Below are 17,172 nucleotides of genomic sequence, written 5' to 3' on the forward strand. Positions count from 1 at the left end.
CAACCACACACCGCCAGATGCCCGGGATCTGGGATTAATAAGAAGGTCCTACCATGTATAACTAAGTTTGCAGCATATCATTAACACTTTGCAATTAGAGGATAAAGAATCTCATTGAAAGCAGAGCCATACTCTGCTGTATGGAGAACACACCACTCAAGGACATGTCCTAAATGTATATTTTTGAGACAGCGGGTGGGTATAAAATAGAATTTGCAATTATCATAGTAATAGGCTGCTACATTGACAAACATAAGAAAATAAGAAAAGGCTGTTTTCAGAGAATGGAAACCTTTTCAAGTAATTACACAAATTAAAGCCATTAACTTAAAATAAGAGCAAAATGTATGTAATACAGGAATCTCAGGTTATTTGTTCTTCTTTGTGTTTGTAACCTTTCTTTCGGAGCAGCAGCAGACAAACTTAACACTTATGAGTGAACATAAACAAACCAAGAAAGAGCAGGAAGAGATGTATTAACACCTTCTACCCAACATATTGAAACATAAAAGTTCTTCTGAGGGCCAAACGCTGCAGACTAATGATCTATCTGGATCACATTATAACAAAGAGTAGTGACAACTGCCCCGTGTGTTTTTGGCAGAGTTACAGGGACGGAATCTGATTTGTATCGACTTCCTGACACCTCCACAATAAGAAAGCTGGGAGGATAAAAGAAATGGAGAAACTCAATAAATAAGCTGCTCGGTGGGTGTGAACCTGAACCGAACCAATTACAAAAATACATTAAAGCGAACGACCAGGATAAAACAAACTGCAATATAATGTTTAATGAGCGTCAGCGCAGGCACTGTCACCGCACAGAACACTTGTCGGGACCTTCACAGCAGCAACCAATTAAACATCAGGAAGCGGTGGCATCACGATAAATTAGACCTGCTGTATTTAATTTATGTATTTGTTGTCATGTCGCTGCCTGCACCTCAGTCGCTGAACTGGAACATGATCAAACATTCACATTTTCCGTCGACGCAGCTTTAGAGGGGATTTCTACAGTGTGTATTCAGTGTGTTTAGTGTGTGTGTGTGTGTGTTGGGGGGAACTCCCCCTCTTCAATTATTTACAGGCAGCCCTCATGCATCTGTGACTTTCAGCGACAGGCGGAGTAAGACGAGCAGCGCAGCACAGATCTCCTTTCTTTCTCTTCCTCTTATCCCGGTCCACAGCTATTTTCTTTCTTCCTCTTTATATTATGTACCATTTCCTCCCGTCTCTCCATCTCTTCATACCTTGATGCCTCTACATGTTTCGTCCTCCTTCCTCTCCATCTTCTTTCTTCTCTCCATCGTTCTTCTTTTCTGTCTATAACCATTTATTTCCTTCATCTCCATTCTTTCCTCTTGTCTGCAAACTTCTTTTACATTTTTTCTCCTCCATCACCAATTTCCCTCCTTCCACTGCCTCTTTTTCCATCCTCTGTATACAACCTTTTTACTCCCTTCACACCTTTTTCCTCTCATTATACCTCCATGTCCCATTTCTTTCTCACCTCTTTTCTTCTGCCTCCCACCCAATCCTTTCTTCTCCCCGCTCCGTCTTTTTTTTTCATGTATTGTCCTGGCCTCACCTTTATTCCTCTCACCTCTCCCTTTCATTTCCCTCCTTTCATCTTTTCTCCTCTCTCTGCCTTTCCCTTTCTCCCTCCCACCCACATACTTTCGCCTCCTCTCTCCATCACCTTTCCCCGTCTTTTCCTCCACCCATCGCCTCCTTTCCACTCCTCTCCTGCACCTGTCATCTCAAAGAAATGGAGGGGAGGTAAGAGGAACGATGTGATGTAGAAGAGACATCAGTGAAGGAGTGTGAACTCTCTCCGAAGAGTCAGCGTGGAAATAATTCATATTCTGCTCGAGCAGATCTCCTCGCGGTCGGTCGCTACGCCTCTACCTCACCTCCCCTCTGTCCTCCACCCCTCCACTTGCTCTTCACCACCTCCATCTTCTTGTGTTATTATGCACCGCTTGCTCTGACTCTGTATTCTTGCCTCAATCATAAACACAGCCAGGCGTTTCACAAGAACAAAAAAGAAAGTTCATATAATTTTTATCTGGACACGTTTTCCTTTTCCTTCTAGATTGATCTTTAAGAATTTATCACTTGGGTTTCTGTGCCACTACTTTGGAACAACATTCATAATGACTTGATTTTATTGTCCTACAAATTTGACTTTAATTTTAAGCCTGAATGCAAGTTGCATATGTTAAGATTTAGATAAAGATTTGTTTAAAGCGCTCATTATTCATTTCCCTTTATTTGCTCGGAGTAAAGCGGTCCTTCAGACAGAGCAGGAGCCGCCCTGCACAAAGACTCAAGTCTCTGGACAGAACATCCTATGGTTTATACAGCAGCTAGAATCACCCAGTGCTCCTTAAAGCAGAATGATGAGAAGAAAGCAGGAGGAAATATGTTGTTAGTATGCTACTTTAAATGATTAGATTAAATGATAGAGAAAACAAAAGATCAAGGCCTAAAAATCCTCTAAAAATCTAATAAGCTAAACTTAACTAAATTTCAAATATATTTATAGAGTGGAGAAGAGTGAACATGTTCAAGGAATCAGGGGGGAAACATCTTGAATCCACCCTCTGACAAATTGGCCCAATTTGATTATTTCAAGACAGTTAAAAGCTTCTCTTCCTTAATCACTGCAAAGCAACTTGTTAGATTGAGTGAAAATAAATTACCAATTTGATGTTATTAAAATCTTTCCCTCCTGGAGGTTGCAAATAAATTACCAGAGATTATATGATGATATGTCTGTTTGTCTCTTATTGAAATCCTGGAACACTTTACGACACAGATCACAACCAAACACCTGGGACATTTGCAATAAAGCGCAACAGTTTCCCCAAAAACAAATATTATTGTGAGCCTCCGGCAGGACTGGCTGCTGCACAAAAAAGAACAGAGCAATAAGAATGACATACAGCCTCTGCCCAGCTCCACGACAGCCGTGCCGAACACAACAGCTCTGTGCGCCGTGACATGTCACAAACTGGCCAGCATTTGCTTATGTGTGTGTGTACGTGTGTGTTTGTACATGTGCTCACCGAGGAATAGAGGTGACCCTCTCCATTCATGGCGATGTAGAGGCCAGTCTTGACTGACTGGATGGCCACGACTCTCAGACCCACAGGAATTAAGTTAAACAGAGCTGGAGACAAAACACAGAAACATTTATTTTCACGTGTGTCTGTTCGTGTGTGTGTGTTTGTGTGTGAGTGTGTGTGTGTGTGTGTGTGTGTGTGTGTGTGTGTGTGTGTGTGTGTGTGTGTGTGTGTGTGTGTGTGTGTGTGTGTGTGTGTGTGTGTGTGTGTGTGTGTGTGTGTTTGTGTGTGTGTGTGTGTGTGCTCGGAGCGCTGAAATGCTGTCCACTGGTTTGGTGAGGTGATAAAGCAGTTCACCCTCGGGGGGGCTGCTTGCAGGGCTTTTAGAGTCTGCAGAAGAAGATGCCTGCAGAACACTGACTGAAAATTCAACCCACTGCTTTAGCTAGAAATTCTCATCACACCCAAAAACCCAGACAATTTGTCTTTATACCTCCATACAATCAAAGTATGATGTGACAGAAGTGATTTACAAATATCTCTGACAATAGTATGCGAGTGAACGAGCCAGAATTAACATTAAATTGACATGAAAATTTTGCAAATACTCATGTCACCAAACAATAGAGGAGCAGCTACACTAGAACATATAAAACAACAACAAAAAGAATGATGCATATTGAATATTATTATAATTACTTTAAAATACCTCTATTGTGATCTATTCATGTCTGTAGCTCCTCTTATATTCAAATGGGACAATAATTTGGTGGATTGTTCGCCGTCCACTGCTGTGACATTTCAAAAGATAGTGAATTGCTATGGTCACTTGAAATGGCAGCTCTTTAACCTGTTCACCTCTTAGCATCATATTGATTAGCCGGCGGACAGCTCAGACAGTCCATGTGTTATGATAGACATAGCTTTATTTAAAGTAAGCCCTGTCTCTATTCATATATCCAGTGTGTTTACAAAAAAACAAGATGTTAATATTTTACAGTAATTGTATGTCAGTGTGGGTAAATGTGCAAATATCCCAAGGTAAAGTTGGTTAACTTCTTCTTTTTATACATATTTTAAAACACTTTTTTTCCATGTATTTGAAGTCCCCCCGAGGTTTCATCTTCACCGTCTCCACTTGGGGACTTAAGAAAAATTTAAAAACTTCTGAATGATTTTTCCTTAAGATTACCAGACTGTGGCTGTGGTTTGATCTTCCTGGCCCGTTCGCCTATTTGAATTCTCTCAATGATAGAAAAAAATAAAAAATTGTATTGTGTCCACACAGTGCGTTTCATCTCCACATCTTTATATATTGGATCTTGAGCTGTATTGTCTGCCTCATCTCAGGGATTGGATTGGTTTTGGCTTTAGCATGTACAGATATTGTTGTTTCATGCTGTGAGTTTGATACCTTGCTTTCAAATATCCTCATGTGAGTATTCTGCCTCCACAGCAGTGCATCTTTCTCAATATCCACATAGCAGAGTCCTCATTATCAGAGCTGCACAGATACTATTGCTGAATCTCTCTAAGGAGCATTAACAGCATTCAGGGTTGAGCAGGAGATATTTTTTAAATGTGAATATATCCACCTGCAGGTAATCACGCTTGATAAATATCACACTTTCTGAAGCGGGATCACGCTCGTGCACAGGACTCAATGACATGAGGATGAGCACCCGGCTGATTAGAGGTGGTAGAAACTCTTCTTTTGAATGCTGTAGGAAATGTCGCTGATGTCTCCCCGGCGAGATAAAGTGACGCTTTGCAACAAGCGCGAGTTGCAGTAAATTCTGTTTGATGTGCACACACAGCCGTGGCAGAAATGTGACAAAATGGAGACGTGAATACATAAATAAATCAATCATAGTACACAAGTGGGACGTAGCTGCAACAGGCACCTGACAGACAGCAACCAGGACACTTTGGACCAGTGAGTTGGCTGCTTTAGTTATCACTGACTATCTTTTTTCTCCAAGAGTTGCATGCTAGAATATTGCGAAAGCTACATTTGATGTAACGCCGTCCATCTGCGGCTCCTCCCTGAAGGTTGTGTTGAGTGCAGAGGTCTAACAAAACAAAAACCCTTAAAAATGAAATGCCCCGAGCAGACGCTTGTCGCTTTCAGTGGAACGCTCTGAAGCCGAACTACCTGCTCCCAAACAGAACCGTTATAAAAACACTTTATGGTTTCATATGCTGTGAATGTCGATCAAATGCCGACCTTTAAAATGACTGTCAGGCTTTTATATCAGAATTCTTAAAATGGTAGGTGGGGTAGCTGTACAATATGTTTGTAGCTTCTCTGTGAATTGATGGGTTATGCAAGAGCCACTTAAAACAAATGCATATGTTGCTGTCGATTACAGATCCTCCCTTTTCTGTAGAGTGAGTGGTGTAATGGGCAGCTGGGTGAGCAGAGAGCTGCATTTGGAACACATCGTTTTTTCTCCCCTGTGACACGATGTAATTTAAACCTTGTCTTTTTTTCAGTAATCACTCTTGTTTTTGGAACAGAAATACATCTCTGGGATTCAGGCACCTTGCTTACAGTAAGGATAGAGGTTTTTGCTTAAATTATATACTAAAATGTTAAATAAACATGTAAAGTCACTCTTGCCACATCATTTCCCCAAACTAAACCCACTGTTTTGAGTGCCTGAATTCAACCCTGTTAAACTTAATTTACTATGAGCGGATTTTGAATCGCTAAGAGTGGATAAAAGACAGAAAATTAATTATGATGTATAGGAAGTGAACATTTTGCATCTCTGCCAATTTCTTAATTAAAAATGTTTTTCTCATTATGTTGAGTAAATAAAGTAGTTAAATAGCAGTACTTTTCTATCAAAACACAATTGCTGTTATTTATTTGTTTAACCAGGTTTACCTTGGAGAAATACCCATTTACAAGCTCTTAGCATATAGACTATCATAAACATATATATATATATATATGATAGTAAATATATGATTGTGTGTGTGTGTGTGTGTATGTCGTGTGTCTACTTGCAGGAGTTGGTGCTGTCATCTTTGGTCCCGTCCATACTTCCATCCTGGCCCATCTGGAGATAGAAGCCCTGTCTGCAGAACAACCTCGTCACTATGCCCTTCAGCTGTGGTTCTATATAAAACAGACAGAACAGAGAGAACCAGACGGCCCCTTTTTTAAGAATTCAACTTCATATCAGGACGTCATACGCTTAAATGAAACTTTAAATAAGCGTTGTCAGCTTCTGCAGAACAATTTATGCACACATTTGTCCTGTGAATTCAATTTCCGCACACATTCCCAGAAGGACACATTGGGGATACAGCGCGGTGCGGCATTAAAGAAGTACAATGTGGCCACATGTCACCTGCTGCATCCTGAGGGATTTCCTCTGGAGAGACTAGTCAAGCACATCCAATCCATTACAGGATTCTTGGACTAATCCTTCCTTCGCCGTCATTGTTCCACTCGAATAACGCTGATAATTTATTTCTGAACCACTGATAGTAAAGAGCAGCTGCGTTGTCGCATTGCAGCCGTCATATTTAGTTTGCTATTGACCAATAGTTTAGCTAACAGGTAGATAATTCTTTGGAGATTGTTTGTCTGGAGCATTATATATTGAAGACAATATATGATGTTACTGTTCTCTAAAATATTAGATGGGATGTTTACATAATCACATTGCAAGGAGAAGAAAGTCATTATGTTGTTACAGATTTTTTTCATGTTTAGTTAAGAAACGCAGGCGCTCTCGGCTATTTCATATCGAGACAATTAAGCAGCCCTCATTTTTGCCGCTCGCTGTTTGATTCCTGCAACTCGCAATCAAACCAGAAATGAATGAAATAAAAACAAAATGAAACTGTAGCTGCTCAGAATGAGACACAACTGTTGTTTTAACAGTGGAGCATCTGCGACAGGTACAGACAGGCTCACTACCTCTCATCACACCTTCTCCTGTGGATCCAGTGACGCTTTTTCCACACAAACACACACCGACGTTGGTTGGTGACACTAATTATTTGATACGGCTTCTCACGCACACGTACATGTGACCACACCCATTCTTCCTCCACACAGAGCAGTGATTTTGTCTTCTCCGGGGCAGCCATCAGCAGGGGGGGGGGGATCCCCTTTGAACATGTGTGTATGTGTTTCTGAGAGAGAAAGGGGGATAGTGTAAAATATCCCTAATGCATAAAGACAGATAAAAAGCCAAGACTGACCCAATTCTATGTGTGGGTGTGTGCGTGAGGGAGAGAGGAAGGGGTGTTTTCCGTCTTTTTGAGGGATCCATCTTGTGCAACAGGGCAGAAGGAGAGAAGAGAAGCCGTGAAGATTGTAACCAGCGCTGGAACAGACAATATTCCCTTCACAATGCTTTTTGCATGTTGTGTGGTGCCGTCAACAACAAATCCTAGTTAGATCAGAGAGGCGGCAATTACATTTGCTGGCAGGGATCACCCACCACAGTGAGGAGCCTGCGCAGATCACATGAAATCACAACATTAGATTTTTCATTTGATGTATGTGCACACATCTCCCCAGTGAAACTGTTGTTTCCAATATTTTGTTACGATGCAGCACAGTGTACATTTTCATTCACGTAAAGCTGACAGGATGAGAAGAGAAACTGCCCGCTGCTGCGCACAGACTGAATTCAGTCCCGTTTCAATCTCTCTGTCCTTGTTTGTGTGACGCACTATCTGAAGATGCTGCTGCAAATGTTCGTTATTGTCTCATAATTCTCTGAAACATGTCGTAGTTCTGCATTTTATTTATTGAAATACTTGATATATTACTGCAGCTGCATGTCAGTGGCAATTTGTTAATACCTCTCCTCAATTTTATATATAAAAATGGCTCTGTGTGTAGTCAGTTCTCTGCCTTCAGAAAGTTTAAAACTTTTTCTTGTTATGCCAAGTATGTTATCAAGTATATTCTGTTATATCTGTTTTATGAGTGAGGCCTACACAATAATTAAATTATATTGTTCCAACATAAATTTACTCAAATATAAATTAATATTTTGTCTGGAATCCTCTAATTTGTGAATAGCTACAATAACAATGACATCTAAACAAGGTTGAACAAAACAATATAATCAAAAATCTTAATCTAGTCACCAGTCGTGTAATTAGTTATTAAGAGAAGCCAACACATGAAAATAAATATCATACATATTCATTTATCTTGTTTGGCTTAATTTATCTTTATGTAGATTTGTAATTATCATTTCTATTACGAGTATTACAGTTTCAAATGATGTGGACACTGGAGTATTGTATACACCTGGGTCAAATGTTTAATAAGCACCACCGGGCATTTAGTTGCCAGCGTGTGCAGGAGAGAGAGAGCGAGTTGTTATTGTGCGAAAACAAGAGTCAACTGTGACTGTAAAAAAGCTAAAATATAATTTAAGTTCATTGTTAAACTGTAGGGTCAGAGATTTAATAGATGGCATAATAAACGCAGTAATAAACATTAAGTTATTGTCCATGTGCGTTTAATAAGGGCCATAATAAACATAGTACTAAACTTTTAATAAGCAGCACCACACGTTTAATAGGCGGTAGACATTAAATCATAACTTTACTGTTTGATAGAGAGTTGCTCCTAAGGCTGCTCCAGCTGAGCCAGTCCAGTTCTGGAAGTTTCTTCCTGTTAAAAGTTTCTGTCTGCTCATAATGGGAACAATTGGGTCTCTCTATAATATTGTAATTTCTTAATCTTACTATGTAAAGTGCCTGGAGAAATGCATGTTGTGATGTGGCGCCATAAGAATAAACCTGAAATTGAATTGAAATGGAGGCGTTTGCATAACTCCCTGCTGTAATGGATGATAAATCAATGCTTCTCCAAAAGGGACTGTCCTGCTGCATCATCTTCTAATTACACGTCTATCCACGCGTCTCGTGTCCATTCATCCATTTACCCCGAGACCGGCTTGACGTGGACGACCGTCGCCACAGTGACATTCCCACAGTCGTCAAGGTGATGCTCCCATTCTTACCAGTATCTCCATATCCCGTCTGTTACTAGGGAAATTCCCATCCTCACGTTGCCATGGCAACAGTCTTGTGGTTCCAGACTGTTCCAGTGGAAGGGTATTCCCCCATCCACACAGACCAGCAGACATACAGTGCACACAGACAGACAGACACACACACACGCACATATACACACACACATTTTCACCATGATGTGATTTGATTCAATCAGTCTCCGTCAGGCGGCCACGCTAATTTGACATGTCATATTGTCTGTCGATTCACCCCGGTACGAAGTATACAATGTGATCTCATACAAGCGATGCAGCGAAGACCTTCGTCTTTTTATACACACACATACACACAATCTCTCCAAACAAAAGCCTTTCACGAGCAGCAACTACCCTCATTTACATCAGAGTGATTACTGATGAGACCAACGCTCATGGAGCTGAAAAGGGCAGACTTCTCGTTAAAATGCAGACACTGTTCGTCCATTCAGATCAGGTTTAGCCTCTGTTAATGGACTTCATATGTGATATAGCCGCAATGATGCAGTTTGTTTATGTCTCTAGCTAATAAATAACAAACTCCGAAACATAATTTGGACTTAATGAGACATTATGATCAAATGTCTGCACCTCATATTGTCATTGCCTTCAGCTTTAATGCACCGATATGGATTTTCCGATCCTGCTTATGATTACGTATCGACTGAAAGGCATGAGAACAACCTGTACTGAAAGCCTGTCAATCACTGTGTGAACCACGGAGCCTCAGATCTGTCCCACACGGAATAACATTCTTCAGCTTTTTTAATGTAAAAAGATATTGGTTTTTCTTTTCTGGGATGGAGGAAACAGTGTTTTCTAGCTGTGCGTCTGGGTCAGGTTCATGGCACCAGAGCAGCTGTGAAGTCGTTTTATTTAGCCCTCTTCTTGTTTGCTCTGGTTTGCTGTTGATCCCCGGCCGGCTGGGTGAAATACTTTCGACTGCTTGTCCTGAGAAAACGCTGATTCACAATTTTTAAGTCTTCGATCACATGTTTAGAGGCTTTTCTTTTTCATTCAGGCAGATCTCTGCTTCGGGGGGGGGGTCCTTATCAGGTGCATGAAAACGTGCAAATTGCATCTATCGATATGAATAAGCAGCAACGATTTTTTGGTCCTTCCTCATCTCCTGCAGTAATTGCTTATTCTGGCATATTCTAAATCTTAATGATGAGGGCAAATCGGTTAATTGTAATTTTATAAAAGTTTCCTTTTTTTGGGTTGTATTTTAGAAAGAGAACTCTTTTGTTGTGGATTATATTTGGAGAGCATCAGACAGGAGAGAAAAATTCTTCAATTCGTCCTCCATCATTTAATTCCTCATCTTCCTTATTCTGGAATATCCAAAATCTCTACGACACCGAGTTAATGACAAAAGGTGAGGACTAGACACAACAACAAATTGGCTAATTGTAATTCTAGTAAATGTCCTTTTTGAGTTGGGTTTTAAGAAGAAAACTTTTTTATCCCTGATTATATTTGGAGAGCTTCAAACAGGATAATTCTTTGTCTGCAGCTTAATTTAATATGTAAGAAGTTATATTGTCCAACTTGCAATCTTGTTTTTAGTGTCTTGTGAGACCATATGGACTGATTTGCATACAGTGTGTATGTAAATGATGAAATAAATTAAATAACTAACCAACCAACTAGCAAAATTTGAATACATTGGATATTCTGGTCATGAGTGATATTATAGACAAATACATTTATCAAGAAAATGTATTGATTTATTTATCCATGATCAACATCAGCATAGAAACACACTCCTGCGGCTTCTTTGTTTCTATGAGAAAAACAAAGTCTATATTTTCACGCAATAAGTAAATATCACTCCAGCTGACAGCTGTGGCATTTCTCGCTGCTTTTATTATTCGAAATAACAGTTCACCTGCCCGGCGTCTGTCTGTCTGAGGAGAACAGAAACTGCCTTTTGCTGCACGCAGACGGAAATCAGTCACATTTCAATCTCTCCGTCCTTGTTTGTGTGACGCACAGTCTGAGGAAGCTTCTGCAAATGTTTGATCTCCAGAACATGCCTCATCTTCTGATATCATCCGTGTTCATTTATAAAAACATAATGTAAAATATACCTCTTTTTGGCTTAAAACCCTTATTTGATGTGGAGGTGCATGTGTGTCAAATAATAATACATCACGATGTTATGACTCAGCCGGTGGGATTTTTTCAAGGCAGCATGATTTCCTTTTTGACCCAAGTGACCAAAGCCAATATTTTTGTGGGATAATCTTTTAATTTGGTGGGGAAATCCCATCCATTGTCACAATCAAATCCTCTACTCGCAGTCTGACTGGTGGAGTAGTTTTCCGTGGGTTCACAGCTATGAAGTGACGTTGATTTCACCACAGGGTTCATACGAAGGAGTAAAATCCTTTCTATGTATTCTCTGCTCAAAAGGGCCAATTACTAGAACTTATTATTGAACACAATATTTGACTATAATGAAGGCTACCCATCATTTGGAGTTGGGTCTGTCTGTCTCTCCTTCACAAAACCTCTGGAAGACAGTAGGGGATGTTGGCAAATCTCTCTCTCACACACACAACACACACACACACAGAGCGGGGAGATCGTGGACGTTGCCAAGCTTTCAGCAGCAGCTCTCACAGCTGGGAACAGAGAGGAGGGAGATGAAAAAAGAAGTGGTTGGAAAGAGGGGTGGAAAGATGAAAAAAAGAAGGGAGAAGCCTGGAGGAAGGATGAAAAGAGCAAAGGTATATGTAAGGAGAATTGTACAGAAAGGAGGAGGAAGGTGATGAGCCGAGGATTGAGAGACGGAGAAAGGTGAAAAAAGAAGAGGAGAGGAGAGAAGAGGAGAGGAAAGGAGATGAGGCTGTTGTCCCCCCAACAAGAAAGGAAAGGGGGGGTGTAAAATGAGGCTGGAAGAGGGGATGGAAAGATTTAAGCTATGGGGGTGGACTGGAGGAGAGGAGAATGAAGATCACAACGAAAAGGAGAAAGCAGATGATGTGACTACAACATTGGGAAAGTGGAAAAAGAGGACCTATAGGCAACATGTGCTGAGGTGGAAGAGGAAAAGAAAAGAGGAGGGAAGGAGAGGCAATAAGGGAACGAGGAGCAGCTCTGAGGTATAGGAAAGGAGGATTGGGTGGTTAAAGAAGGGTGAGAGGATGAGGGACAAAAGGAGGTGGAGGACAAGGAGAGACAAAAAGGGGAAATAAAAGGAACAAAAATTATGAGGAAGTGTGGGTAACATGGAGGACGAGGCAAAATAAGAGAAGGAAAATGGAGAGAAGGGTGTAAAATTAAAATGGAGTGGGAAGAAGGGTTGAAAAGATCTGCAGTCGGGAGGAAGGTGACAAAAGGGGAGGACAAATTAAGAGGGGAGGAGGATGTTATCGAAGACTGGAAGGACAAAAAGGGATGGAAGGTAAGTAGAAATGTAGAAAGGACGTGAGGGCAAAAGGTAGGAGGGGAAAAAAGAAAGAGAGAGGGAGGAAATTAAAGGAGAGGAGGTGACAAACTGAAAAAAAGGGAGGAAGAGGACGAAAAGAGGAGATCACCTTCAGTTCCCACAGAGAGCTGGACTGCACCGACGGCCGTCACTCATCACCCCAAACTGGTGAAAACCAATGCCCATCAACATGACTCCTCACGTTTGCCTCCCCTCTATCTCGTCTTCCTCCTCCTCCTCCCCTCATTTCCTTCCTCCGTCTCTCCTCCCTCCGTACGCTGTCACCTGCTGGCTTCTCACACAATCAATTGATTACAACAGCACTTATCGCCTCTGCTTTTCAACGTTTACCATGGCACACAATCACAACACCCGTGAATTTGCCTTCGGTTCCATATTTATTTATATTTATTTTTTATTATGGAATTTTGGAGAGACTCTGATGAGAGAGAAAAAATCTGACTCACACAAAGCTAAGTGCAATTTCAAAATAAGAGCAAGGAGCGTCATTGTATTGTTGTGGTCCCACATGTTTTGGGGTGTTATGGCAAAGTCCGATCTTGGTGATGGGGCATTTTGAATTATGAGCTGAAAATGAGAGGGCGAGGTAGAGATGCATGAGGAGACAGAGAGAGAGAGAGAGAAGAGAGAGAGAGAGAGAGAGAGAGAGAGAGAGAGAGAGAGAGAGAGAGAGAGAGAGAGAGAGAGAGAGAGTAGACTAGACAGACTAATCTGTGGCTTCAATAATGGATGTAGCTGAAAACTACTGAACCGTGGGGCACTGCAAGACATGCCAGTGTGTGTGTGTGTGTGTGTGTGTGTCTGTGTGTGTGTGTGTGTGTGTGTGTGTGTGTGTGTGTGTGTGTGTGTGTGTGTCAAAACAGAAGAAAGGAAGAGAAAGGAAAAAAAAGAGAGAGAGAGAGAGATGGACGTGTGAAGGTGCCAGTGGAGCCATGATTGCGGACGCGCGTAAAAGTGTATCCGTGCGTGCGCTCTCGGTTCTCAATATGCATGTGCCAGTGTGCGTGTGCATGCGTGTGCGCGTTTGCCCGTCGCACCTTGCCTCCGTAGCCTCCTCTTCTTCAGGCCAAAGATCCGGACTTTGGAGAAGATGTCCACCAGGTTCCCGTTGCAGAGACCGGGCTTCTTCCCGGGGCTCTTCCGCCGCCGGTGCGGGGTCGGCCGGTGGACGTGCTGCTCCCTGGCCTGCCGCTTCTGCCGGATCAACCCGCTGGCGATGGCCGCTGCCATGTCTCCGCCGAAAGAGCCGTCACACAGACAGCCCGGTGTCCGTCCCCGTCTCCGGTCCCTTCAGCCGAGGGGACCGGAGGGGACACGGAGCGGAGCGCGGACACAAGCAGACACGAGACCCCTGGTTACAGCCCCATACCTGCACTGGGGTCGCGGTAAAGTCTTGAATGAACCCCCCCACTTCACGTTACAGCATGTCTCGGGTGGTCGGTAAGTCCCGGTTCACCTGTCTGTCCGCCGGGGAGCAGCGGCTGTCACTGAGCCGCTCCTCCCACCGAATGCACCGGAGCCCGGGTGTCACCTGGTGTCCCCATGGTCGGGGGGCGAGGAGAAGGGAACCGGCGGAGCCTCCCCCGGTGAACGGTGTCCTCTCTCTCCCCCGGTGAACGGTGTCCTCTCTCTCCCCCGGTGAACGGTGTCCTCTCTCTCCCCCGGTGAATTGTGTCCTCTCTCTCCCCCGGTGAATGGTGTCCTTTCTCTCCCCCGGTGAATTGTGTCCTCTCTCTCCCCCGGTGAATTGTGTCCTCTCTCTCTCCTCCGGTGAACGGTGTCTTCTCTCTCTCCTCCGGTGAACGGTGTCTTCTCTCTCTCCTCCGGTGAACGGTGTCCTCTCTCTCTCCTCCGGTGAACGGTGTCCTCTCTCTCTCTCCTCCGGTGAACGGTGTCCTCTCTCTCTCCCCCGGTAAATTGTGTCCTCTCTCTCCCCCGGTGAACGGTGTCCTCTCTCTCTCCTCCGGTGATCGTCCACTTGTGCACCCTGAGGCGCGCGTGCCGCCGCCAGCCGATCCAGCTGCGTGAAACCAGCGCGAGTCACCGAGAGCAGCACCGGAAACTGAGCGGTGTCTCCTTCAAAGTTAAAGCTCCATCTAGGACCCCTTCTTGTTTTTCAAAAGGTTATCAACTGTTTAAGAAATTGGTCGCTATGCAGAAATATGAACATAGTTACCGTAAAATCTTTCGAGTTTCCAATATATTTTGCCTCCTTGTTGTTTTACATGCTGTTCAGCTCCTTGGCTTTACGGGCTCTATAAATGAAATTAAACTGTCTTGCCTTGACGCACCATTTGACAATTTAATTATTATTATTATTATTAAGCCATATTTTATATGTCTGTTATGTTGCTACTTGTTTCTGCCATCAAGGGGCCAATTATAATCGAATCCAGATCATGTTAGAAAATACAAATGCAAATGTAGCTTATGTTTTTCATACTAATATGGCATACCCTATCACACACATTTGTTAAAGTTTATCCCTTTTTTCATATATAAGGGCCAAGCTGTTTTTATTGATAACATCAGAATCCACCTTATTTGGTCAAGTAATTGTGCACATCCAGGGAATTTGACCCCAGTTTAGCTCTCTATGTAGTTACATAGTAAACAACATATGGTGAATATTGACGTGAGAATAGTGCAAAAGATAAACAATAGACACTATACACAAGAGTGATGAATAGGAAATGAATACATTATAATATGTGTTTGTCTTTTAAATCAACTTTACGGATTGTATACAGTTGTCCTGCTTTGTCAGCCTATTTTATTCCCTGACCCTTTATCGTGATTCTTCTAATCCTTTTTTATGATGTCCTTGCTCCTGTTCAACATTGATGTTTAGTTGCAATGGTTTCTTTTTAAACTCTTTTTAAACATTATAGGTCTACAAAAGTCGCACATGGGATATTATTTCACATAGAACACAAAACCTATATTCCTATTAGGTATTTACGATATTTAATAATCTGTATTATTTTGAAAGAGATGACCGGATGCTCATGTCATTGTCCTTTTAGGTAGTTTGACGAACGAAAGCGCGAGCGCTCTGTGGAACCGCTGGAGCCACGCGCCAAGCACACACTCCCAAAAACAACTGGTGTGTGTCTGTATGCGTGTGTGTGTCTGTATGCGTGTGTGTGTATGTGCGCGTGTGTGTGTGTGTGTGTGTGTGTGTGTGTGTGTGTGTGTGTGTGGAGGTGTGGGGGCGACGTCACCGGCAGCAGGTGCCCGGGTGTGGTTAACATAGTGTGATATAACTCAGTGGAACTGAATATTTCATATGTTCTGCACCACTTTGACCTGTACAATAGCTCTTATAGTGTTTTATAGTCTCATATACAGGATGTGTGGTCGCTATAATAGTCCTAAATATCTGTAGGCTATAATGTAAATTATTTGTCTCTCCATTGCTCTTAAATCCAGTGTTTCAATTACTTAACTTTCGTGTTGCTCTTTTCTATCTTTACAGACTTTACAGTACAACTCACATGCAGCTATTCACACACACATTCATATACATGTAAATGAAACACTTATTTACGCCCACCTGAGCTACACCATTATAAGTGCAGGACTTATCACACTACCAGCCGTCCACTGCTGACATCCCACATGTCTGTTCCTATTCATTAATTCCAGGTAAAACCCCTCAAATAGCTACACGTTGTACGATATAAAATAGTCTGCATTAGATCATAAGTTGTCTCTATTGAGGGGGTTTTCAACCACAAAAAAACGAATTGAAAACGCATAATCTAGGAATGTGCAAATTGTACATTTCAAAATATTCAATGCCAAATGGCTCCTTCTAAATTGAAAAGTGTATTCGCTATATGTCAAGGACTGAAGTTAAATGTAAATGCTTTAGATCTTCTAGTTAGGAAGTAATTTTAAACTAGCTGAAAATAAAATATGAATGAGAAGTAATTGAAGCATTGTGATAACCAGCCTTCTTTACTTATTTGTTTGTGGGACCAGATAGGATCTGAATCTGTGCCTGATTGCAACTCATACAGTATGTTGAGGAATCTAATGCGGAAAACGAAACCTGCTTCCTTCACCACCTCATCCCACACATTGCTATCGTCTGTACTCAGCTCATCACAGCCTGTCTTAATGAATGGGTTTTAAAAATGCAAGAGGTGGGCTTGATTGGGCTCACATGTCGGGTCTGTCTACTGTACATGTGCTTTCCATCTGTAAGCGTATACTGCAGCTCTGAATGAAGTACACCCACATTTCCTCCATGACATAACACCAGTGTCAGGTGAGTTTGTAAATGTTGTGGCTGCAAGATTTAGGACTAACAATTAGACCAAGTAAAATTAAGTATGGTTATTTTCTTATTTAGGTTTTGTCTAAATTTCACAAGCCCAGCATGAATTAGTTTATTTAAGTGCAGCAGCAGGTAAGGTCTCAAATTTACAAATAATAAGAGCACTGAAATTACATTTTTCTTTCTTTAAAGTAAAATGATGTCGAAAGAAAATGGCAGCACATTTTCAAACCTGTTCTTACAAGGAATAATGTACAGCATGGTTGGACGGCTTGGGATTCAATACCTTTAAAATAACAGTTTTTTTTCATGGATCTTCGTAGC

General features: G+C 42.0%; 1 protein-coding gene across 2 annotated transcripts in view; it reads right to left on the reverse strand.

Annotated features, from left to right (window-relative positions):
* LOC132996775 (fibroblast growth factor 14-like) overlaps positions 1 to 17,172 on the reverse strand; it is a 43,234-nt gene that overhangs the window by 10,444 nt on the left and 15,618 nt on the right. Inside the window, exons 1-3 of one of the 2 annotated variants that reach the window (XM_061067130.1) lie at positions 13,601 to 13,793; positions 6,085 to 6,195; positions 3,072 to 3,175 (exon numbers count right to left, since the gene is read on the reverse strand). In XM_061067130.1, the coding sequence (XP_060923113.1) occupies positions 3,072 to 3,175; positions 6,085 to 6,195; positions 13,601 to 13,793 (408 nt within the window). Of the gene's footprint in view, positions 1 to 3,071; positions 3,176 to 6,084; positions 6,196 to 13,600; positions 13,794 to 17,172 lie in introns of those variants that run through there. The other variant, XM_061067131.1, reaches the window with a different exon arrangement.

The sequence above is a fragment of the Limanda limanda genome, chromosome 23, assembly GCF_963576545.1.
Source record: "Limanda limanda chromosome 23, fLimLim1.1, whole genome shotgun sequence".
In the NCBI taxonomy this organism is placed as follows: Eukaryota; Metazoa; Chordata; class Actinopteri; order Pleuronectiformes; family Pleuronectidae; genus Limanda; species Limanda limanda.